Source organism: Peromyscus californicus, unplaced genomic scaffold, assembly GCF_007827085.1.
Source record: "Peromyscus californicus insignis strain IS unplaced genomic scaffold, ASM782708v3 Scaffold_6__1_contigs__length_162567912, whole genome shotgun sequence".
Taxonomy (NCBI): Eukaryota; Metazoa; Chordata; class Mammalia; order Rodentia; family Cricetidae; genus Peromyscus; species Peromyscus californicus.
The window spans coordinates 145,880,579-145,906,392 of NW_026294584.1; the positions used below are offsets into that span (position 1 = coordinate 145,880,579).

The 25,814-nt window shown below is 39.0% G+C and overlaps 2 protein-coding genes across 2 annotated transcripts; one reads left to right on the forward strand and one right to left on the reverse strand.

The window, feature by feature from the left end:
* On the forward strand, nucleotides 1–2,090 carry Smim10l1 (small integral membrane protein 10 like 1). Its single transcript, XM_052720231.1, has one exon. It carries the CDS (start codon nucleotides 168–170, stop codon nucleotides 369–371), a length of 204 nt encoding a protein of 67 aa, XP_052576191.1. The 5' UTR covers nucleotides 1–167; the 3' UTR covers nucleotides 372–2,090.
* A 116-nt stretch (nucleotides 2,091–2,206) lies between these two features.
* Nucleotides 2,207–17,983, reverse strand: Tas2r42 (taste 2 receptor member 42). The gene is given in 3 exon segments (XM_052720230.1): nucleotides 2,207–8,981; nucleotides 8,984–9,218; nucleotides 9,220–17,983. Coding segments are annotated over 3 exon segments (930 nt in total). The 5' UTR covers nucleotides 9,342–17,983; the 3' UTR covers nucleotides 2,207–8,408.
* Nucleotides 17,984–25,814: the final 7,831 nt, after the last annotated feature.

Sequence of the window (25,814 nt, forward strand, 5' to 3'; positions counted from 1 at the left end):
GGGCGGAGCCCACGCAGCCCCGCGCCGCCAGGGAGGGAGCGGCAGCGGCAGCCGGGAGGCCGCTGGCAGGGCAGGAGGGAGCCGGTGGGCACGTCGTCCCGGCACGGCCCGACCTTGCTCGGGAGTGCGCGGAGCTGCGGAGACCCTCGGCCGGGTGGGACAACGCCATGGTCCCCGCCGACGTCCCGTCCGCCCTGGCGCTCAGGGCTGTGGGCCCCGCGGCCGCCACCCCGTACGGTGTCTTCTGCAAGGGGCTCTCCCGGACCCTGCTCGCCTTCTTCGAGCTGGCCTGGCAGCTGCGCATGAACTTCCCGTACTTCTACATCGCGGGCTCGGTGATCCTCAACATCCGCCTGCAGGTACACATTTAGAGCCGCGCCTGCGTGGCCGGGCCTCCGGGGACCCGCAAGATGGCCGCCTCCCAGGCCGCCCCGCGGCACCGCCGAGGTGCGCGAGAAGAGCGGGCAGACTCGCGAGAGCGCGCTCACGCGCGATCCGCCCCGGGCCTCCCCTTCCCGGGATGTGGAGGTGGGGAAGGCCTGCTGAGTCTGTTAAGAGCCGAGATGTTCCAGAAGCGGAGACACTGAGACCCAAGGAAGTACCTAAGGAGCGCACATCCGTAAACCCCTGGGGAATCTTAGGATCTGACGACGGGCACAGGCCGCGGTCTGAGAAAGGAAAACTAAGTTTCTCAAGAACCCAGATTTACAACAAACTTACGATCTGAATTGATCTTTGGGAATACTGGACTGTGAGCTAGTCATGGAGTCAGAGGCCTGTTACATGAATGTGATCTGAAAAGTATGTTCTCTCTTCCTCCCACAAGAGGATACATTGAAGCTGGGGGTCAAAGCCATGTTCCCAGTGCAAATACAACGGCAGGATTTTGAACAAATGGTGGCAGAGTGGGAGGATATCCCTGTCAGAGAGACAATTGGAGCCAAAGAAAAGGAAGTTCAGTCATGGCAGAAAAAAAGGACTGTTCTCTCATAGTAATGCAAGTGGACCACATATGGCTTTTTCCTTTAAAGGGAATACTTAATTTTGGTTACAGAGTGAAATGCAGATGTTACAAACCTTGTTGTGAAAATACAGTTGACAAGTGGAAAAATAAATGGAATGGCGGAGTCCTTGTGGAGTGGGACGGTACTATGGAGAGTGACTGGGACGTTTCGTGGATTATGGACAACCCGAAAGTTTCTAACTGCTAAATAGAGGGGGGTAACCACATGAAGTAAGCAGGAAATGCCCAAAGATGGAGTGTTCTGAATGTCCAAAAAAAAAGCAAATACCTGAATGTGTGCTAGAGATTTTTCCAAGTCTGGGGTGAGTTAGTACTTACATTTTATTTTAAAATTAAAACTGAAGTCATTATAAACCCCATGAGAAATAAAATACAGTCATAAATTATGCTGCCCTACCTCATGTGACTGATACTGTACCTGTAATATAAGTACTTGCTTAACAAGAAATGATTATGTAACACTGGGGGGGCTTGAAGAGGAAAAGGATGTAATATAATGATGGAAAGTCCATCAAGAACTATTACAGAGGGCTGGAGATTTGGTTCAGTTGGAGAGTATTGCCTAGCATGCACAAGGCTCTGTATTTGATCCCCAACACTACAAAAAAGATCTAATATATAAAAAGCAGCATAAACTACAATTAGGAAAACCAATGCAGAAACACGTAAGAGTTAAAAGAGTTATTTCTGAAGAAAAGAAATGAAAATAGGTAGAGGAAAAGCAAGAGTTCGTTCTTTTTTGTTGTTAATCTAACACTATTGTGTGATTCATTTTTAACCATGTATATGATTTTCTTCAATTAAAATCTAATTTAAAATATTTCACTTTAAAAATTTCCCCAGGTAATATCTCCCACAGGTTAAATGACACAGAAAGCTCATGGGATTGAAATTCTAAATCATACAGGACACTGTTAGTGCTTGATAATATTAATATAGAAGTATTCTGTCTACTCAAGCTTGGAAATAATTTTCATTTCTACTTGTGATTTTTTTTCTTACATATAAATGTAATTGTATTCTTTCAAAACTCATGTAAGATGAATATATACTGTTACAGGCTCGACGTGGAAGTGTAACTGTCTGAGTTATTTCCTCACTGTGAGCACATGTGAAGATAGTGCGTGCTATTTTAAAACCCCTCTGCTGCCTTCGTCAGCAGATTGCTAGTTTCCAGGCTTTTCTAGGAAAATCTCATGGTGCTCAAAGATAACTGAAAGGATCCAGTGAGAGCCGGTCATAATGGACCACATCTGTTATCCCAGTACTCAAGAGGTTGAGTTGAGACATCATGTGTTCAAGGACAGCCTGGGCCACATGATGAAAAATCTGCCCCAAAAAAAACAAAAGCAGAAGAATCCAGTGATAAACAAAATTTTAGAAGAAAATTCAGTATCTCTTCATTACTCTAATTCTAGAAAAGCCTGTGAACCTAAAGGCTTCACTTTTGTTATTGTATTTTGTTTTTTTTCTTTTTTTACTTTTTCTTTGATTTTATTTTGTTTTGTTTAACAGGATTGCTCAGGAATTTGCTGTGTAGCCCAGGCTAGCTGAGAACTCATGATCCCCTGACATGTGCCAACAGGCTTTACTCTTGCCAAGTGACATTTTAAATGTCACAGGAGTCCCAAGGCTGTATGCCAAAGATTTCTGTTGCTAAAATTTTAATCCAAATGAGTGCTTGAAGGGAAAGTAGTCAGTGTTTAATTGATAAAGAAATGTACCTGATGTTTTAAAGTATCAGAAAAATCCAACTGTAATAGGACAGATAAGAGTGACCCCAGAGAGAAAGAGCTGGAGACATAGTTTAGTCAGTAAAGTACTTTCTGTAAAAGCTTGAAGACCTAAGTTTGATCCCCAGAAGCTTCACAAGTAAGCCAGGCTTGGTAGTATGCTTGCAGTTACAGTGCCAAGGAGAGGCGGAAATGGATCCTTGGGGCTCTCTAGCCAGCCAGCCTAGCCTACTTGGCAAGTTCCAGAACATGGAAAGTCACTGTCTTTAACAATAAGGTGGACAGTGCCTGAAGAGTTGTACTCAGTGTTGAACCTTTAGCTGCCTCCTAGATCTTCCTACTTGATATCCTCCTTTTATTTATTTTTTTTAAATCCACTGAGTCCAATTCATGTTACCTATATATTCATGGATGTTGGGTCATTCATCCACATTCATAAGAAAAGTGACCATAGCTATCTGCCTATAGCTCCTGAGCTGGGGAGTGGGCCTTAGGATTCCCTCTTTATTCCATGATGGAATCTTTGAACTGGCTCGATCTTGTGCTAGTCTAATGTAATTAATCGTAGCTCATATGTGCAATAGCCATGTTGTGGTGGTATTGTGTTCCCCAAAATATTGTACACCCTAATAAACTTATCTGGGGTCAGAGACAGAACAGCCACTAAATACAAAGGCTAGAAAATGGTGGCACTCACACCTTTAATCCTAGCATCCCAGAGGTAGAAATCCCTCTCTGAGTTCAAGGCCACATTGGAAACAGCCAGGCATGGTGACACATGCCTTTAATCCCAGAAAGTGAGCTTTTAATCCCAGGGAGTCGTGGTAGAAAGCAGAAAGGTATATAAGGTGTGAGAACCAGAAACTAGAAGCATTTGGCTAGTTAACCTTTAGGTTTTAAGAAGTACAGTTCAGCTGAGAGCCATTCGGATATAAGGACACAGAGGCTTCCAGTCTGAGGAAACAAGATCAGCTGATAAGTTGGCCAGGTGAAGTTAGCTGTGGCTTGTTCTGTCTCTCTGATCTTCCAGTGTTCACCCCAATAACTGGCCTCAGGTTTGATTTTTATTAATAAGACCTTCCAAGATTCCTGCTATACCATGTGATACCTAAAAGTTTGTATTCTTCCTCATCCTACCTTTTATATTCTTTCCTTCTCGTCCATGATGATTTTTTTAAACTTATCTGTCAAGTTGAGGTGGAGAATAACAGTGATATTCTTTTTATTCATTTTGATCTTGTTATCATAAAAGCTAATTATAAAAATAGATTGTATTATTTTATAATTCTAATATAATCAGCTTCTGTCTTGACTCTACACTGTAATTAAGTTGAGAGCTTTAGAAAAAAATATTAGGCATGGCATTATATACCTGTAATTCTAATACTCAAGAGGCTGAGTCAAGATTATGAGTTTGAGCCCAGCTGAAATTATTTAGTGAATATTGGGCTACCCTGAGCCACATGATAAGAACCCATCTCAATATGCATTTCCTGTGAACTTCCTCAAGACATTTTTATTTCATTAATGTGGAGTACACTGCCAAAATTCTGAGAGTTTATTGATGAATGCCTCACAGAACCTGTCAGGCCTACATGCATAGAATTATTCTAGTTCCAGGATTTGGAAAGGGCAAGACAAGCCTAGATTTCATGGTATGGAAATTAAGAGACCTAGAAGTTACTGATGCTTTAGAAATACTCTGAAGGCCACCAGAAAAAGAGTCATCATTTGAAGGCATGGTTTAAAAGTGACCAAAACATGAGATTTAATTTTTTCTAAAAAATAAGAAAACAAGTCCGGTGAAAAACTGAAAAACATTTATGTTCATAATTACATTAAAGATGAACTCTATGAAGAAAACATTGAGAATTATAAAATCATGTCTATCATATGCTGAGTAAATAAAAATCCAAGTGAATATTTACATTTTTTTAAAAGTCTATATAACTACAGATATTATTTATAATCCTGTGATGAACTACCTTTTATACTTTAAAATATCAAATGGTTGAGCTATGTATGATGGAGAAATTGTTACTATATATCTAAGTATAATGTGTATTATTATAAAATGTTTGTAAAGGTAACTTGATTAATCTTTATCCTATAGTTGCAGTCAAAATAATTAGTCTAAGCATCTAATGATAGCTATAGTTAAAATCAGAAAACTTGGCTGGAGAGATGGCTCAGCTGTTAAGAGCACTTGCTACTCTTATAGAGGACTCAGGTTCTGATCTCAGTATCACATAGTGGTTTACAACAATCTGTAACCCCAGTTGCGGTGGATCTGATAACCCTCTTCTAGCCTCCAGAGGACCAGGAATACACATGTTGCACATACACACATGCAGGCAAATTAAAAATCAGAAAACAGATGATCATTGACTTCATGATGTACTGAGCTAAAAAACAAATAGCATTCTCACCAAGGAATAGTGATAAAGCACTTGTGGAAATCCACTCTGACCTAATTAATACAAAACATAATGGGAAGTTAAAAAAAATGTAACAAAGAACTACTTCATCTGTGAATGATCTTATCACCTTTTCTCACACATCTCAATATTCCATTTGAATTACACAGCCTTTTAAATCACTCCTAGCGCTCGGTCTCTCTCTCTCTCTCTCTCTCTCTCTCTCTCTCTCTCTCTCTCTCTCTCTCTCTCTCTCTCTCTCTCTCTCTCTCCCCGTGTGTGATATTCCAGTAAAGTGGTTTGATGAACTTCATGGTTGCCCCTTTCTGTCTCCCTCAACACCTCAGCACACATCTTTAAGACTCCCAATGTTCTCAGTGGCCAACAGTGCCCGCTCCCCAATGGCAGGGAGTTTAGGGTTAGAATGAGAACAACTAGGCATCTTCTTAGTCTCAGATAATACATTAGTTTTGTCATAATACACACACACTCACAGAGAGAGAGAGAAAAACTGTAAAATGAGATTTGGTGTATAAGGAGTCAAAAAGGATTGCTTGTGTGTTTCTCAAATGCATTTAACAAAATTTCAGATAATTTTTCTTGTGAATATTATTCTTAAGAAATACATGGACAACATATTACCTGTTGTCTAAAAATGGGAGAATTTGGAAGGCCTTTGTCATAATGTCAACAACCGTTAAAAGGGTCTAGTGAGGTTTTGCAAGGAAAAGTCACCTAAAAAGTAGCTCATGACTTACTTGAAACAAATCTGTAAACCATTCTTAGACGTCAGTACAGATACAGGTTTTTATCTGGTATATGTATCCAGAAATGCTCAAGAAAACATGCCTTTGTGTCCCTGATACCTTTAGAACTTGGTATCAGAGTATACCCAATTCCATCAGCATACTCAAGGTATTCTTCTCCTGTCAACTGCCTAACTCTGTGGATGGAAAGAAGAAATCATCACAAAAAAAATCTCAAAATGAACATTTATTTGTCAGGTAAGAGGTTAGTAGTAAAAAATAAGTAATGATTTCCCTCTATTCCCCAACATTTTGGTCAATCATTCCAGGTTGCATGCATTGGCCTGGGGTTACATATATTGACAGAGGGTCTGATGCTGCTGAGGCTGTCAGGAAGGTGACAGATGGAGATAGAGGAGGCACAGGGCTAGAGCTCACTTGCCATTCAAACATGTGGATAACAAACCATTCATTGCAATGACATAGCCTATGACCTGGGATTCATTTACTAGTATTTTGCCATTCTTCTATTGTCAGGAACAAGACCTGTTCTTTATTCTCCTCTCTCCTAAAGTTTGCTTAAGTGTAGGTGACTGCTAGCTATACGTTAGCTCACTTACCCCAAAAACCATTTCATTAGAATCAAAAGTTGCTCACAAGTGTACTTAATTAGCTTCTCTTAATTACCAAATTTCAGTAACACTAAATACTAAATAAAATAAAAATAAATTCTTCAAAATAAAAATGAGGTCAACATCTAAGGCTAACCTGCACTCAACTGAATTTGCACATTACGTTTTCCAAGGCAAGATAATTAAAATATAATTCATGAAATAACATGTTTTATAAAGTACAGATTACCAATAAATATGTGCTATATTATTATTAAAGCAATCGTCATCATTCTTATCACCTATATATTATTAAAGCAATCATCATCATTCTTATCACCTATATATAGAAGAACTACACAGCTCAGATGTAGTTGGGTGGAAAATGTGAATAGTTCTACCATTACCTTTTTGATAACTCCACCAAGCCAAACTGACGTGTGTATCATCATTTCATTGCAGCTTGTTGTTTTACCTTAAGACTATATAGACTAAACAAAAGTATACTGTGTGTAATGTCTTATCTGTATAATGTTATAATTCCTACTGTCACAGTGAAAATGTTACAGGAAATTTCCCCCACTGTCTTGTTTGGAGTTTACAGCTATTGTTTCTACACTTAAATTGCAGCATTATAAATACATCTACACATCCGCAGTACCCTTTAAACTTGCCATTTATTATAAACTTTGCCTTCTTCATCTTCTCTCTTCATATAATATCGGTGTCTTGTGCTAAGAACTCTGGTAATCAGATTGCAATGAAGTGTGTACACAAATACATTTCATTCTCAGGACATGTTACCTTGTAGTAGCAACATAAATGTGATTCTGAAGTAAAGGTTAATTTATTTTTAGATAGACCATAACAAGACCATAACATGATAGACATACTGACTTCTGCCACTGTGAACATACTGCCAGTGTATATGCTGCTCTAGAATTTAGAAAAATTAGCAAGTTTGTAGAAACAGCAAAAATATTTATAACTTGGGAATTCACATTAAGATTAATGTTTCCCACTGTAAACATAAGGTCATCCCTATTTTCGTAGGAGCATCTTATTCCTTAAGTATCAACAAATGATTTAATAACAAAGATATACTTGTCTTTTCGTTTAAGAAAAATGAGAAGTGAGACATGGTGGTGCAAGACTTCAATTCTAGAATGTGTAAGGCAGGTGGATCTCTATGAGATCAAAGCCAGCCTGGTCTACATAGCAAGTTCCAGGCCATTAAGTTCCTATATCAAAAGGAAAATAACACTTAAGAATTTAAGCTGTGGGAGCTGGAAAGATGGCTCAGCAATTAAGAGCACTTCTCTGGCAGAGGACCTAGGTTTAGTTCCCGGGACCCATATAGTCACTCACAATGACCTGTAACTCTAGTTCCAGGGAATTCAGATACCATCTTCTGACCTATGTGGACACCAGACACAGACATGCATGCAGACAAAATACTCATACACATAAATAAATCTGAAAAACAAAAGGAAAGCTTTTTAAAATAATTTAAGCTGTGAGATGATGTTTTTTCTCTTTAGGTTTTCTTAATCTCTTATCAACATTTTGCCCATCTTCTGCCTGTTCGGGTTTACAAGTTACCTGGATATTATGAACCTTCCCTGTGAATTATAATTACATACCTTTTGCCTGTAAAATTAACTATTTGATTTCCTTTAAAATGTTTGAGACTATTAGTTTTTATTACCAATGCTGTAAACAGACAACAAAAAAGATAGGTTTGTGTTTTATAGCCTGACTGTGTGCAAATTGTCACAAAATGCAGTATGTTCAAGGAACTATTCATATATGTTTAGCAGTACTTAAAAGACCCCAGCAGAAGAACAGTGACCTTCCAAGGCTCCTCATTAAGTTATTCACTTAGTAAAGACTTGGGAGAATCTGTGAAGGGAGAGGATCATCTCTTGCAGTTGGCTTTTAAAATGTTGAAGGGCCCTCATTGCTGTCTGCTGAAGCTTACTATTTCCCAGGATCAGAATAAATGAGTGACTTAAAGGAAAGATAATTAATGTTAACAGAACAAACTTAATTGACCTGTTTGATGGAAAATAAAAAAATAACCAACGTGCCACCTGCATGAAAAAACTGTGAATTATAAAGAGAATGAGGAAAGACAACAGCATTTTCATGGCCAGCTTGTGGGAATCTTCAGAGCTGGTAGAAATGAGGTTGAGGTTTCTGGCGTGGTTCACCAAGGACAAAAATAAAAGGAACAATGATACTAGGGACACAAGAAATGGGACCAAGTACATCAGGTCAAAAACAATTAACTTTTGAACAACAATAGTCTTACTTGTATCTGAAAATAAAGTCAGATTGCTTTTAGAGATCATGTTCTTATACCTCAAAATAGGAAGTGTTTCAAGCAGTAGAAAATAAAAAATCAGTAAGCACATAGAAAATACAAGAAAAACAACAACCGAACCGCTCTTCTCATTCTCCACTTCAACCAGAGGAAAGGGGGATGGGAGAAGTGGGCAATTTTGAGGAAGTAGAAAATGCTGAGGTAGGTGGCAAACCATGTAGACAGTTGATCAGTCACAACCCAGAATATATCGGAGCATTTTACTTGAACATAAGAATCATAGAAATGAGGGGCTAGTTCTAGTAAGGTTGCATCAATAAATACTACAGTCAGACAGCTGATTCTGGAAGCTGCCAAACATCATGATGAAGTTGATGAACGTGATTTTCTGGTTCTTGACCCAGTCAAAGCAGTTCACCAGTCCAATAAACATATTCCCCAGCATTCCAGTGGTAAATCCTGCTGTTACCAATATCATATACATTGATCCAATCTGGTAAGAGGTCTTACAGAAAAAAGGGATCCACCCTTCTACCACTTTGCCTTGGTGATCAGTTCTCAATGAAACTTCCACAGAACATCATCCTTTTACATATTCATCTTCTTTCTTTTTATTATAATTTCAGCTTTGATCAGAACTTCCTTCCATTGGATAGCACTTCACACATACTTGAGAAAATTCTAAATTCTGGGTATTTCATCTTATTTGACTTTAATCCCACTCAATCCATAAAGATCTGTTTATGAATACAGTCTCATATTTTTATTCTAAAGTTTTTTAAAAGAATTATTAAATTCTAATCCAAACAGTTTCTATGCCCACATAATCGCTGGTGTGGCCTTAAATTTCCCCCTGAAGTAATGTTTGAAAGGTTAAAGTCAAATATATTAAAATACAAATTTGAATCAGATTTTTTCCCACTTATTTGTGTAATGCTCTCCTCATCTGAAATACACTCTCTGGAGCTAGATATCTTTGATATTATTCAAAGAAGGCACTAAAAGAGTTCTAAATAATTTGGTTATGGATTCCATAAACTTGTGTTGCTATTTGCTATGTGTTTGACATTTTAGAAAAGCAACTTTTAAAAAAGAAAGCATTAAGAAACACATAGAGTAGTGACAACAGAAAGAATGAGAGAATGTACTGTATAAAAATGTAATTTAAAATGTATAAACACAGAAAAAGTCATTACAAACTGCAAGCATCCTTCTAGAGGAAATAAGAGAGACAAGGCATTTTGATCTTGGAGATATCCAAATGAAACTACTTTTCTAAGAGTAAAGCCTTGTAACTGATAATTCGCTGTAGTTTCCTTCAAATGTTTCTCAGATATCTCTAAGTGGTGTTCACAAGTAAACTCCCAGGTTTTGCTCTTTACCATTTTACATATTGTGTTTGTTTTGGCCTGAGGTATGACAGTATAGGTTTATCCTTAAATGACAGCTAGGACATTGTTTTAGGTGAGATTTTTAAAAGGAAAGAAGGGATACAAACACAGGGTGGAGGGGAAATGTATTAGAGCAAGGCTAAATGAAAATAAAGAAGTAGTTCCACTTTTTAAAAGGAGAATAATAGTTTGGGCCAGATTCACATCTAGAGACAGAACTCATAGTGGCGACAGCTTCTGAAGGAAGAATCAATGAAACTTAATAACAGATGCAGGATTAGTGGCAGAACCAGCCATGGTGCTCGGGCTTCTTCTTGTGTTCCTGAAGCCATGGCGTTTTCCTATCCCAACAAATCATGAAATAAGGAGCATCTTTGAGAGAGAAAAAAAAAGTAGTAAGAGAAAGAAGAAAAGGTACAGGATGGTGAGGTCTGGTGTAAGCATTCACATCTCAGTAAGCCATCTACATGGAAATCTAGAATACGCACTTAGGTACCTGTTACTACCTTTCAGAAAAGGAATTTGTCTGAGTCAACTGAGGAGTCATTAGTACATACTTGGTACTGCTAAAAGTGATCTCCAAGGATCCTAAAGAACATCAAGAGATGGAAACACTTGGAAGTCATCAAATGAAATCAAGAGGCTAGGGTTTCAGAGTTACCAAGGGTAATCACTATGATGAGGAAACTAATCAATATCTCAGGCATTGTCAGGAATAAGAAGACAAGACACCCTGCTCCACACACACTGTCACTTCCTGCTATGTGAGGAGTTTCCTTTGCCTTCTGGGCTCTACATTTAGACAGTCCTGGGATTAGTGGCTTTGATGGAGAAAAGAATTTCAGAACTACAGTTGGTGGTTTACTAAATTACAAAAGCACTCAGGGAAAGAATAAAACATACTCAAGTTTCGTAGGGGCTTCTCATGGGAAATCACAATTGTCTTAGCATTAGCATTTATGCCATTTTCATTGCCCTTGAGCTACATCTCAAAGAGGTGTTAAGAAGCCTCTTGGTTTTTTGTTTTCTTGTGGTTTTTTTTCTGCCTTAGCTCTGACAAGTGAGAGTATGAGGTGTCTCGAAAGATACCCTGGGTGGGCTTAGAATGTGATATAATAAAACCAGGAGCCACTGACATTGTACAAGGACATTCTGGTTAGATTTCTAGAAAACTGAAGGTTTGCATCTGAGAGCAGAGAAAGCTCCAAATCAGACACTATTCATTGTGTTGAAATTTTTGGTTCTCAGCTATCTCTGAGAGGCTTCAACCACTCTGTGATAAGTGACTCATTTTCCTTCAGATGTCTCCAGAATTGCCCCAGTCTTTCTAATATGCCTCAATGTCAGTGAAGATCACTTTTACAAACCAGATCATGGAACAACATGTCCTTAATTTAACCAGAGCAGTTTATTTTCTAGTAGCCAAATGATATGTTTAAACAGTCAGTCATGTCCCAATAGAGAAACTGAACATTATGCAACACATTAACTTATTAAAGGAGTAACACCAAGAAAATAAAGATTCATGAAAGAATCTATGTTGATCAAGTCTACAGTGTCTTTTTATAACATTCTTAGCAAGCAGAGAATAGAAATACTTTTTTCTCTGATAAAAAGTTGTCTACAAAAGCCGAGAGTAACTATGATGCCTACCTATGATACACTGAAATTGTTTCCCTTGAGTTTGGGGCAAAGTCTGTGATAAACTGTCTTACTGTATCTATTGTTTTCAATGTTTCACTAGTTGCAGTAAAGCAAGAAGATGTAGAAGATTTTAAAAAAAATGGTAAGGTTGGAAGGATGGAAAGGGAAGGGAGAAATGATAAAATCACAATCTCAAAATGTAATTTTTTTTCTTTTTTTGGTTTTTCGAGACAGGGTTTCTCTGTGTAGCTTTGCGCCTTTCCTGGAACTCGCTTTGGAGACCAGGCTGGCCACGAACTCACAGAGATCCACCTGGCTCTGCCTCCCGAGTGCTGGGATTAAAGGCGTGCGCCACCACCGCCCGGCCTTCAAAATGTAATTTTAAATTGAACCTATGAAGAGGCAAAACCAGTGCCCCTATACCCCACCCATTGCATCCCCAGTTGCAGGCCAGCAGGAAGGACTCCCGCAGGCAGGCCTGACCACCCCTCCACACTGGACCCTGTAACCTATAATCCCCAATCCACCCCCCAAACCCACCCATCCTCCAAGACCAAAATTGCTCCCTGAGAAGTAGACTCTGCCAGCTCCAATTGGACCAAGAGGCTGCAGGTGCTCCCTGCAAACACAGAGCCTTCCAGCATTGAACACAGAGTTCTGATTGGACCAAAAGTGACTCCCTGAGGCACAGATACCATTTGCACCAATTGGAGGGAGAGATGGGTACTTGCCAGTGCAAGAATACATTCAACAACATAAAGAGCAATATGGCACCACCAGAAGCTAGTTGTTCTACATCTGCAAGACCTGAACATCCCAACATAGAAGAAGCAAAGGAAAACAACCTTTAAAATGACTTTAAGAAGCTGATAAAGACCTTTAAAGGGGAAATGAAAAATTCCCTTAAAGAAATTGAGGAAAAGACAAACAAAAAATTGAAAAAATCAATAAATCTTTGTTTTAAAAAAGCCAAGAAAACCAAGAAAAAGCAATTAAACAGGTGAAGGAAACAGTTCAAGACCTAAAAATTGAAATAGAAACAATGAAAAAGACACAAACTGAGGGAATGCTGGAAATAGAAAATCTGAGCAAATGAACAGGAACTACGGATGCAAGCATAACTAACAGAATACAAGAGATTGAAGAAAGAATCTCTGGTGTAGAGGATACAATAGAGGAAATAGATTCATCAGTCAAAGAAAACACTAAAGCCAAAAAAGTCATAACACAAAACATCCAGGAAATTTGGGACACCATAAAAAAAGTCAAACCTAAGAATAATAGGGATAGAAGAAGGAGAAGAATATCAACTCAAAGGCACAGAAAATATATTCAACAAAATCATATAAGAAAACTTTCCCAGCTGGGTGGTGGTGGCACACGCCTTTAAGCCCAGCACTTGGGAGGCAGAGCCAGGTGGATCTCTGTGAGTTCGAGGCCAGCCTGGACTACCAAGTGAGTTCCAGGAAAGGCACAAACACAGAGAAACCCTGTCTCAAAAAAAAAAATCTTTCCCAACCTAAAGAAGGAAATCCCTATGAAGATACAAGAAGGTTACAGAACAGCAAATAGACTGGACAAAAAAAAAAATGAAGGCCCCCTTGCCACATAATAATCAAACCACTAAACATACAGAATAAAGAAAAATACTAAGAGCAGCAAAGGGAAAAGGCCAAGTAACATTTAAAGGCAGAATAACACCTGACTTCAGTGGAGACTCTGAAAGCCAAAAGGTCCTGAACAGACATGATTCAGACACTAAGAGACCATGGATGCCAGCCCAGACTATTATACACAGCAAAATTCCCAATCACTATAGACAGAGTAGAAAAAAATATTCCATGATAAAACCAGATTTAAACAATACCTATCCACAAATCCAGCCCCACAGAAAGCACTAGAAGGAAAAAATCCAACCCAAGGAAGTAAGATGCACCCATGAAAACACAGGCAATAGATAATCCAATACTAACAAATCCCAAAGAAGAGAAACACACAACACTGCCACCAAAAAATAACAGGAATTAACAATCGCTGGTCATTAATATCCCTTAATATCAATGCACTAAAAAGACACAGGCTAACAGGATAGATAAGAAAACAGAATCTGTCTTTCTACTGAATACAAGAAACACACCTCAACTTCAAAGACAAACATTACCTCAGAGTAAAGAGCTGGGAAGTCTTTCCAGTCAAATGGACTTAAGATGCAAGCTGGTGTAGCTATACTAATATCTAACAAAATAGACTTCAAACAAAAATTAATCAAAAGATATCAAGAAGGACATTACATATTCATCACAGGAAAAATCCATCAAGATGAAGTCTGAACATTTATTCTGAACATTTACGTTCCAAATACAAGGGCACCCACATTTGTAAAAGAAACATTACTAAAGCTTAAATCATGCATCAAACCCCACACACTAATAGTGGGAGACTTAACTCCCCACTCTCACCAATGGACAGGTCTGCCAAAGAGAAACGTAACAGAGAAATAAGGGAACTGATAGACATTATGACTCAAATGGACTTAATAGACATCTACAAAACATTCCACCCAAACACAACAGAATATATCTTCTTCTCAGCACCCCATGGAACCTTCTCTATTGACCACATACTCAGTCACAAAGCAAATCTCAACAGCTAAAAAAAAAAAAATGGAATAGCCTCCTGTATTTTATGAGACCACCATGCCTTAAAGTTAGAATTCAACAACAATACAAATTACAAAAAGCCTACAAACTCATGGAAACTGAGCAATGCTCAACTGAATCACCACTGAGACAAGGAAGAAATAAAGAAATTAAAACTTCCTGGAATTCAATGAAAATGAATGTACAATATACCCAAACTTAGGGATACTATGAAAGCAGTACTAAGAGGAAATTCATAGCACTAAATGCCTACATAAAAAAGTTGGAGAAATTTCACACTGACGACTTAGCAGCACACCTGAAAGCTCTAGAACAAAAAGAAACAAGCTCATCCAAGTGGAGTAGATGCCAGGAAATAATCAAATTCAGGGCTGAAATCAATAAAATAGACACAAAGAGAACAATATAAAGAATCAATGAAACAAAGTTTGGTTCCTTGAGAAAATCAACAATATAGACAAGCCCTTATCCAAACTAACCAAAAGGCAGAGAGTGAATATCCAAATTGACAAAATCAGAAATGAAAAGGGAGACATTAACAACTGACAGTGAGGAAATCCAGAGAATCATCAGGTCATACCTCAAAAACCTTTACTCCACAAAATTGGAAAATCTAAAAGAAATGGATTATTTTCTGGATAGGTACCATATACCCAAATTAAATCAAGATCAGATAAACAATTTAAATAGACCTATAACTGCTACTGAAACAGAAGCAGTCATTGAAAGACTCCCAAACCAAAAAAAAAAAAAAAAAAAGCCCAGGGACAGATGGTTTCGGTGCAGAATTCTACCAGAATTTCAGAGAAGTGTTAATACCAATACTCCTCAAATTGTTCCACACAATAGGAACAGAAGGAACATTCCCCAACTGTTTCTATGAGGCTATAGTTATCCTTATACACAAACCACACAAAGATGCAACAAAGAGAATTACAGACCAATCTCCCTCACAAAAATTGATGCAAAAATAATAAAATACTGGCAAACCAAATCCAAGAACACATCAAAAAAACCATCCATCATGATCAAGTAGGTTTCATCCCAGAGATGCAGGGATGGTTCATCATATGAAAAATCTGTCAATGTAATCTATCATATAAACAAACTGAAAGAAAAAAACCACATGATCATCTTATTAGATGCTGAAAAAGCCTTTGACAAAATCCAACACCCCTTTCATGAAAAAGGTCCTGGAGAGATCAGGAATACAAGGACCATACCTAAACATAATAAAGGCAATTTAGAGCAAGTCGACAGCCAACATCAAATTAAATGGAGAGAAACTCAAAGCAATCCCACTGTCCACTTTCCTCATGTCTATTCAATATAGTACTCAAAGTTCTAGCTAGAACAAGAAGAGAACCAAAGAAGATCAAGGGGATACAAATTGCAAAGGAAGAAGTCAAACTTTCACTATTTACAGATGATATGGTAGTCTACATAAGTGACCCCAAAATATTCTACCAAGTAGACTTATTTCCAATTTTCTGAGAAACTGCCATACTGATTTCCAGAGTGGCTGTACAAGTTTGCATTCCCACCAACAGTGGAGGAGTGTTCCTCTTGCTCCACATCCTCTGCAACATAAGCTGTCTTCAGTGTTTTTGACCTTAGCCATTCTGACAGGTGTAAGATGGTATCTCAGAGTTGTTTTGATTTGCATTTCTGATGCAAAGGATGTTGAGCAATTCCTTAAATGTCTTTCAGCCATTTGAGATTCTTCTGTTGAGAATTCTCTGTTAAGCTCTGTAGCCCATTTTTTTAATTGGATTGTTCGGTATTTTCATGTCTAGCTTTTTGAGTTCTTTATATATTTTGGATATCAGCCCTCTGTCAGATGTGGGGTTGGTGAAGATCTTTTCCCATTCTTCGGCTGTTGCTTTGTCTTATTGACCATGTCCTTTGCCCTACAAAAGCTTCTCAGTTTCAGGAGTTCCCATTTATTAATTGTTGCCCTCAGTGTCTGTGCTACTGGTGTTATATTTAGGAAGTGGTCTCCCATGCCAATGCATTCAAGACTACTTCCTACTTTCCCTTCTATCAAGTTCAGTGTAACTGGATTTATGTTGAGGTCTTTGATCCACTTGGACTTGAATTTTGTGAATGGTGACAGATATGGATCTATTTGCAATCTTCTACATGTTGACATTCAGTTATGCCAGCACCATTTGTTGAAGATGCTTTCTTTTTTCCATTGTACAGTTTTGGCTTCTTTGTCAAAAATCAGATGTCCATAGGTATGTGGACCAAGCTATACCATTCTTGGGCATATACCCAAGGAATGCTCAATCTTATCACAAGGACACATGCTCAACTATGTTCATAGCAGCATTATTCATAATAGCCAGAACCTGGAAACAACCTAGATGCCCAAAATAACCAAAGAATGGATAAAGAAAATGTGGCACATATACACAATGGAGTACTACTCAACAATAAAAAACAATGACATCATGAAATTTCTAGGCAAATGGATGGAACTAGAAAATATCATCCTGAGTGAGGTAACACAGACCCAGAAGGACAAACATGGTATGTACTCACTCATAAGTGGATACTAGATGTAAGGCAAAGGAAAACCAGACTACAACCCACAGCTCCAGAGAAGCTAGCTAACAAGGAAGACCCTAGGAGGGACACATAGATAGCCCAGCAAAGGAAAAGTAGATGAGATCTACATGAGCAAATTGGGGGTAGGGGTGGGGTAATGGAGGGCAAAGCATGGGGAATGAGAATATAAGGAAATGGGAGGTTCAAGCTGGAACAGGGGCAGAGTGGGAGAGCAAGGAAAGAGATACCATGATAAATGAAGACATCATGAGAATAGGAAGAGGCAGGGTGCCTAGGAAGTTCTCAGGAATCCACAAGGATGACCCCACCTTGGAATACTGGCATTGGTAGAGAAGGTGCCTGGGCTGGTCTACTCTAGTGACCAGACTAGTGAATACCATAACTGTCATCATAGAGCCTTCATCCAGTGACTGATGGGAGCAGATACAGAGATCCAAGGCCGGGCAACAGGCTAAGCTCTGGGAATCCAATCAATGAGAGAGAGGAGGGATTCTGTGGGTAGAGGACGTTGAGATCATGATGGGAAAATGTGCAGAGATGACCAGCCACACTAGTAGAAACCCATGAACTGTGGACTAATAGTTATGGAGCCTCCATAGGACTAGACTAGACCCTCTGGATATAGGAGACAGTTGTTTAGCTTGAACTGTTTGGGGGGCCCCCAGGCAGAGGGATTGGGATTCATCACTGGTGCATGGGCATGCTTTTTGGAGCCCAGTACCTAGGGTGTGACACCTTGCACAGCCTCGGTGCAGGGGGGAGGGGCTTGGGCCTGCCTCAGCTCAGTGTGCCAGGCTCTGCTGACTCCTCTTGGGAGACCTTGACTTAGGAAATGTGGGGATGAGGAGTGGGTTGGAGGAAGGCTGGGGGTGGGAAGAGGGAAGAGGTGGGGATCTGTGGTTGGTATGTAAAGTGAATAGAAAATTTCTTAATAATTTTTAAAAAAAGAAATAGTACCACATTTTGTTTATCCATTCTTCAGTTGAAGGGCATCTAGGTTGTTTCCATGTTCTGGCTATTACAAACAATACTGATATGAACATAGCTGAACAAGTGCTCTTATGGTGTGGTTGAGCATTCCTTGGGTATATGCCCAAGAGTGGTATAGCTGGATCTTGGGGGAGATGGATTCCCAATTTTCTGGTTTTTTTTTTTTTTTTTTTTTTTTCGAGACAGGGTTTCTCTGTGTAGCTTTGCGCCTTTCCTGGAACTCGCTTTGGAGACCAGGCGGGCCTCGAACTCACAGAGATCCGCGTGGCTCTGCCTCCCGAGTGCTGGGATTAAAGGCGTGCGCCACCACCGCCCGGCTGGATTCCCAATTTTCTAAGAAAGCGCCATATTGATTTCCAAAGTGGTTGTACAAGCTTGCATTCCCACCAGCAGTGGAGGAGAGTTCCCCTAGCTCCACATCCTCTCCAGCATAAGGTATCTTCAGTGATTTTGATCTTAGCCATTCTGACAGGCATAAGGTGGTATCTCAGAGTTGTTTTGATTTGCATTTCCCTGATGATTAGGGATGTTGAGCAATTCCTTAAATGTCTTTCGGCCATTTGAGTTTCCTCTGTTGAGAATTCTCTGTTTAGTTCTATAGCCCATTTCTTAATTGGACTGGTGGGCATTTTGATGTCTAATTTCTTGAGTTCCTTATATATTCTGGATATCAGTCCTCTGTCAGATGTGGGGTTGGTGAAGATCTTTTCCCATTCTGTAGGCTGTCGCTTTGCCTTGTTGACCGTATCCTTTGCTATGGTAAATGAAGACCACATGAGAACAGGAAGAAGCAAAGTGCTAGAGAGGCCCACAGAAATCCACAAAGATACGCACACAACAGACTGCTGGCAATGGTCGAGAGACAGCCCTAACTGACCTACTCTGGTGATGGGATGGCCAAACACCCTAATTGTCATGCTAGAAACCTCATCCAACTACTGAGGGATCTGGATGCAGAGATCCATGACTAGGCCCTGGGTGGATCTCTGGGAGTCCAATTAATGAGAATGAGGAGGGTTTATATGAGCAAGAATTGTTGAGACCAAGGTTGGATAAAGCACAGGGACAAATAGCCAAATGAATGGAAACACATGAACTATGAACCAATGGCTGAGGGGTCCCCACTGGATCAGGCCCTCTGAATGGGTGAGACAGTTGATTGGCTTGATCTGTTTGGGAGGCATCCAGGCAGTGGGACCGGGTCCTGTGCTCATTGCATGAGTTGGCTGTTTGAAACCTGGGGCCTATGCAGGATTGCTTGGCTCGGCCTGGGAGGAGGGGACTGGACCTACCTGGACTGAGTCTACCAGGTTGATCTCAGTCTGTGGGGAAGGCTTTGCCCTGGAGGAGATGGGAATGGGGGGGGGGGGCTGGGGGGGGAAGGTGAGGGGGACGGGAGGGGGGGAGAACAAGGGAATCCGTGGCTGATATGTAGAACTGAATTGTATTGCAAAATAAAAAAAAAGAAAAAAAGAAAGAAAGAGGAACAGATGACCAATAAAGACATGCTGCTTAAAAAAAAAAAAAAAAAAGAATATTGTGCCCGACATACTATAAAAACATACTAGGAAATATAGAGGTAACGTTACCACTATGTACAGGTGATTTGTTTGTATAAGTAGCTTTTTCCAATTGATTATAACCTCTACTTTGTTATATAATTCATATTTATAATGTTGTAAATTGTTCATGATAACATGGATTCCTATAAATTGCATCTTGATCTTAATAAATTCTTTAAGACAGTCAAAAAAAAAAAAAGAAATAGATAGGGGTGGTACCCCACCTAAGCCTGGAAAAATAATTCTACCAGGGAATGCAGGCTCCCTTGTTGTTGGTTCATACTCTGTGAGTTCTTATGATCCCAGGTTAGCTGTTTCTGTGGGTTTTCATGTGATGTCCTTGACCCTCCTGGCTCCTACAGTCCTTCCTCTCTCTCTTCATCAGGATTCCCCAAACCTGCCTAATGTTTGGCTGTGAGTCTGCATATCTTTTTCCATCAGTTATTGGATGAAGACTCTGATGACAATTGGGGAAGTCACCAATCTAATCACAGGAGATATCCAGTTCAGTCTACATATCCACTATTGCTAAGATTCTTAGTGGAGTCATCCTTGTAGATTCCTTGGAGTTTCCCTTGCACCAGGTTTCTACCCTGAAATGCACCCTCCTTTCCTGTCATTACTTCAGTATTTTCCCCTCCACCCATCCCCATCCCAATATCTCATGTTCCCATCCCTATCAGCCCCCAGTCCACCCACAATATCTCTTCTATTTCCCCTTCCCAGCGAGATCCATGTGTCCCCAATTGGGCCATCTTGTTACTTAGTCTCTCTCTGGGTCTGTGGATTGTAGCATAGTTATCCTTTACTTTACAGCTTACATCCAGTTCTGAGTGAGTACATACTTTAGCTAGAGTTTTCCTGCCTGGCCCACAGTCAGGACAAATCTCTCACCTGCCAGTCCCACAGCCACTCAGATCCGACCAAGTAAACACAGAGACTTATATTGGTTACAAACTGTATGGCCATGGCAGGCTTCTTGCTAACTGTTCTTACAGCTTAAATTAATCCATTTCCATTAATCTATACCTTGCCACATGGCTCATGGCTTACCGGCATCTTCACATGCTGTTTCTCATCATGGCAGCTGGCAGTGTCTCTCCTGACTCAGCCTTCCACTTCCCAGCTTTATTCTCCTCCTTGTCCCGCCTACACTTCCTGCCTAGCCAATGGCCAATCAGTGTTTTATTTATTGACTAATCAGCAACACATTTGCCATACAGAACATCCCACAGCAACATACCATGTTTGTCTTTCTGTGTCTCAGTTACCTCATCAGGATGATTTTTTTTCTAGTTCTGTCCATTTGCCTTCAAATTTCCTGATGTCAGGGACTGGAAGGTTGGCTCAGAGGTTAAGAGCACTAGCTGTTCTTCCAGAGGTCCTGAGTTCAATTCCCAGCAACCACATGGTGGCTCACAACCATCTATAATGAGATCTGGTGTCCTCTTCTGGCCTGCAGGCAGAACACTGTATACATAATAAATAAATAAATTTAAAAAAAAATTCCTGATGTCATTGTTTTTACCAGCTGAGTAATACTCAATTGTGTAAATGTGCCACATTTTCATTATCCATTCTTCAGTTGATGGGCATCTGGGTTGTTTCCAGTTTCCAGCTGCTACAAGTAAAGCTGCTGTGAACATATTGGAGCAAGTGTTCTTGTGGTATGATTGAGCATCCTTTGGGTATATGTCCAAGAATTGTGTACAGCTGAGTCTTGGAATAAATTAAAGACTTCCTAGAATTCAATGAAAATGAATGCACAACATACACAAATTTATGGGACATAATGAAAGTGTTGCTACAAGGAAAGTTCATAGCACTAAGTGACTTCATGAATATTTGGAGAAATCTCACACTAACAACTTAACAGCACACCTGAAAGCTCTAGAACAAAAAGAAGCAAACACATCCAAGAGGAGTAGGTGGCCAGAAATAAACTGAGGGCTAAAATCAATGAAATAGAGACAAAGAGAACAACACAAAAAATCAATGAAACAAGGAGTTGGTTGTGGGGTGTTCTGTATGGCAAATGTGTTGCTGATTGGTCAATAAATAAAACACTGATTGGCCATTGGCTAGGCAGGAAGTGTAGGCAGGACAAGGAGGAGAATAAAGCTGGGAAGTGGAAGGCTGAGTCAGGGAGACACTGCCAGCCGCCATGATGACAAACAGCACATGAAGATGCTGGTAAGCCACAAGCCATGTGGCAAGGTATAGATTTATAGAAATGGGTTAATTCAAGATAGAAGAAGTAGATAGCAAGAAGCCTGCCATGGCCATACAGTTTGTAACCAATATAAGTCTCTGTGTTTACTTGGTCAGGTCTGAGTGGCTGTGGGACTGGTGGGTGATAGAGATTTGTCCTGACTGTGGGCCAGGCAGGAAAACTCTAGCTACAGGTTATTCAAGAAAATCAACAAGATAGATAAACCCTTATCCAAACTAACTAAAAGGAATAGAGAGAATATCAAAATTAACAAAATTATAAATGAAAAAGAGGACATAACAACAGACACTGAGAAAACACAGAAAATTATTAGGTCATACTTCAAAAACCTGTATTCCACAAAATTGGAAAATCTAAAAGAAATGAACAAATTTCTTGTGCACACTTTTTAATACTGGCTTTATTGTCCACTGCCAAAGTGTGATCTCATCCTGTCATTTTCCCAAATTCTTTCAATAATGGAATTGAGTAAAACTTGTTAACTTAACGTACCATAACAGAGTAAATGCCAGGAATACTCTCCTTGGCTTAAACAAATAAACAAAAAAATCATGCACAGAGGAATTATACGAGCTTTTTGGCAAGGGCGAAGATCAAGGTTAAAGGAAAGTGAAGAATACTCCATGGCTTAGCATCACTAAGTGCAGGATTTAAGCCACTGTTCTACTGTGGTAATCCAATCCTCTTGCTTTGTCATCAAATATTAGAAACATGATTTCTTATAGCTTAAATAATAGTTATTAGATGGTATCTATGAGACAAAGTTCTAGAACTTTATCAGCTTTGTCAGTGTAACTTTCTGTCCTGCCAACCATCTCCCAAACAACCACATAGAGACTTATTATTAATTATAAATACTCAGTCAATAGCTTAGGCTTGTTACTAATTAGCGCTTACAACTTAAATTAACCCATATTTATTAATTTATGCTCTATCACATGGCAGGAACTTTTTTCAGCATGGCAAGTTCATCTCCAGCTTCCTCTGTGTTTCCTTGCAGCTCTGACGTTCTTCCTCCCAGTGTTCCCTCAGTGTGGCTTCTGCCTAACCTCTTCCTGCCTAGCTATTTGCCAGTTGGCTCTTCATTAAACCAATGAGAGCAACATATCTTCACAGTGCACAAAAGGATTACTCCACATTAAAATTTTGAATTAATTTTTTTTATTTTTGAGATCATAAATATAATTACATCGTTTCCTCCCTCTAAACCAATAATTCTCAGCCTTCCTAATTCTGTGACCCTTTAATACAGTGCCTCATGTTGTAGCTACCCCCAACTATAAACTTATTTTGTTGCTACTTCCTAACTATAATTTTGCTACTGTTATGAATCATGATGTAAATATTTGATATGAGGATATGTAATATGAGACCCCTGTACCAGTGACCATGTCAGAAGAGCTGCAGTCAGCAATGGAACTTATGGAATACCACCCAGAAGATAATAAAGCTACTCTGGGTACATCCTGGAGAGGCAAAGTCCCAGGAGGATTGTTCCCAGAATGCCCCTTGCTTTTGCTGTCCTTCCTTCTGTTGGCTGCTGCTGTGTTCCTGCTGAATTTGGCATGTTGTGATTACTATATGAAAGGATCCCACTATATCTAGTGTAGTGTGATTGTTTCTTGGGAAAATGTCCAATATCACTGTGCAATTTACTTGCGGATCATAATGAAGATGATTTCTTATAAGAGCAATGATGATTAGTTAGATCTATGATTTATTTGGACTTTCTGAGTTAGCCTAAAAGATACAGGTGGTTAAGACAGTTATTAAATATGATTAGGAAAATGGTTTAGGTTGTTCTGCCAATTGCTCCAATAAGAGATAAAAAAAGCAAAAATAAGCTAAAAGTTATCTTTTCCTTTGTTAAATATGAGATTTGCAGAAGAAGAAAAATAAGAACAAGGACATTTCATACATTAGAGACCCATGAATTCTTCCTGTGGAAAAACAGGTTGATGATTAAAGAAAGCAATTATGTCCATATACCCAAAGCTAAGGCAGAGCTCAGTTCCTTGATCATATAGCTTACAAAATTAATCACAGTGTCTTGTGTGTACCTTGAACAAACAAAGTTGTGAAAAGAAATTAAATGATCCTATTGTACATAAAGAAAAATTGACAGTTAGACCACTTGTTTAAAGTTTCTCTAGCATAGAAATAGGATAGGAATCTGCTACACTGAAACCGCAAACAGCTGCCTGCCAGTACAAAGGAACTGACTGAAATGTACTTGGCTTGCTTAAAACTTTGAATTATAACTTTCAATTATAAAAGAATCATTGCTTTGGGGTAAAGATGTTATCCTGGGAAAATTAATACAAACAAAAATATTTAATTACTCATTGTCTTCTAATGAAAACATGTAACTAGTGGTCTTAATGTGATTTCTACTTATATAAAGATTTTAATTTGTTTTTGGTTGTGAGGTAATCTTTTCTTGCATAGAAATATTTGTCTTAGGTGGTAAAAGGGATAAGAAAAATAAGAGATAAGAGGAAAGATGTAGAAGGAAAAAGAACAGGGAGGAAGTAGAAGAGAAACATCAAGGAAGAAATAAAAGGATAACATCAGGAAAGATGTAAAAGAAGAACAACTGGGAAGAAAAAGTAGAAGAAAAAAAACAGAGTGAAAGAACAGACAAAGAACCAGCAGAGAGAAAAATAAAATGAAGAATTAATCTTTGGCCCTCAGGTAAAGTTCCATCGTGAATCTGTGCATCTGTCCAGTAGTTCACCGCCTCTACATCTCCTTTCCAATTTCTCTGATCTGCTAGGGGCTGGGTTCCTTGGTAGCACCCCTGGAAAGGGGTCACTCAACCATAAAAGGTGTCATAACCTACAAGCTGAAAACCACTGCTCCATACCGTTCTGTACACTCTGCCTTGTACTCTATCAAAATTATGGCCAATTTTTCATTAATTATTGTTACATATACATATTATATATGTGTGTATACATATATGTATGCATATGTGTATGTGCATATATATACATATATATGTATATACATATATTCCTATATATAACCTAAGTCTGTATGATGGTACCAACTGGATATCCAACACCAGTCAGCTCTGAAAACATAAATGCAAGCAACACTATACAAATGGAGATGTGGAATTTAAAACTGAAACCCTTTTAATTGTTATGGAGATGTTTAATGAACATTAAGAACTTTAGCAGAAAAAAAGAACTTTAGCAGAATTTAGCTATTGACACAGACTCATATTACCATTAACTCAAGCAATGATTGATTGGTTTAGATTACATTTTTTCCTATTTATTTTTGTTCTAATTATATTGTTTCTATCCTTTAAATTATTATTTGAATGGTGAGAAATGTATCTGTCAGGGTTTTCTAGAGGAACAGAATTTACTGAATTGAATTAATGGATGAATAAAAGGATGAATCTATCATCTATCTATCTATCTAGAAAGGGGATTTATTAGAGTAGTTTACAGGCCATGTTTCTGCTAGTCCAGCAATGACTGTTTACTAACAAAAAGTACAAGAATCCAGTAGCTGTTCAGTCCACAAGTCTGGATGTATTGGGTGGTGTTCAGTATATTCCTGAATCCTGAAGAAGTAAGCTCCAATAACAGTGAAGTAATTACTTGCCCCTAAAAGTGAGGACAAGCATACAAAGAAAGAAAGCTTCCTTCTTCCATGTTCTTTATAAAAATGCTTCCCTCAGAAGATGTGGCCCAGATTAAAAGTGAATCTACCTACCTCAGTATATCCTAATTAAAATAAATCTTCCCACCTCAAATCCAGATTAAAAGTAGGTCTTCACTGAACAAGTGATTTAATTAAGAAAAAATCCCTCACAGGTTTTTGCCCTGCTGCTTGGGTTTTAGTTAATTCCAGCTGTAGTCAAATTGACACCAAGTATAGCCTTTG

Bases quoted from the DNA above. Each gene is read 5' to 3' on its own strand.
- Smim10l1 (XM_052720231.1), top strand. From the start codon at position 168: ATGGTCCCCGCCGACGTCCCGTCCGCCCTGGCGCTCAGGGCTGTGGGC.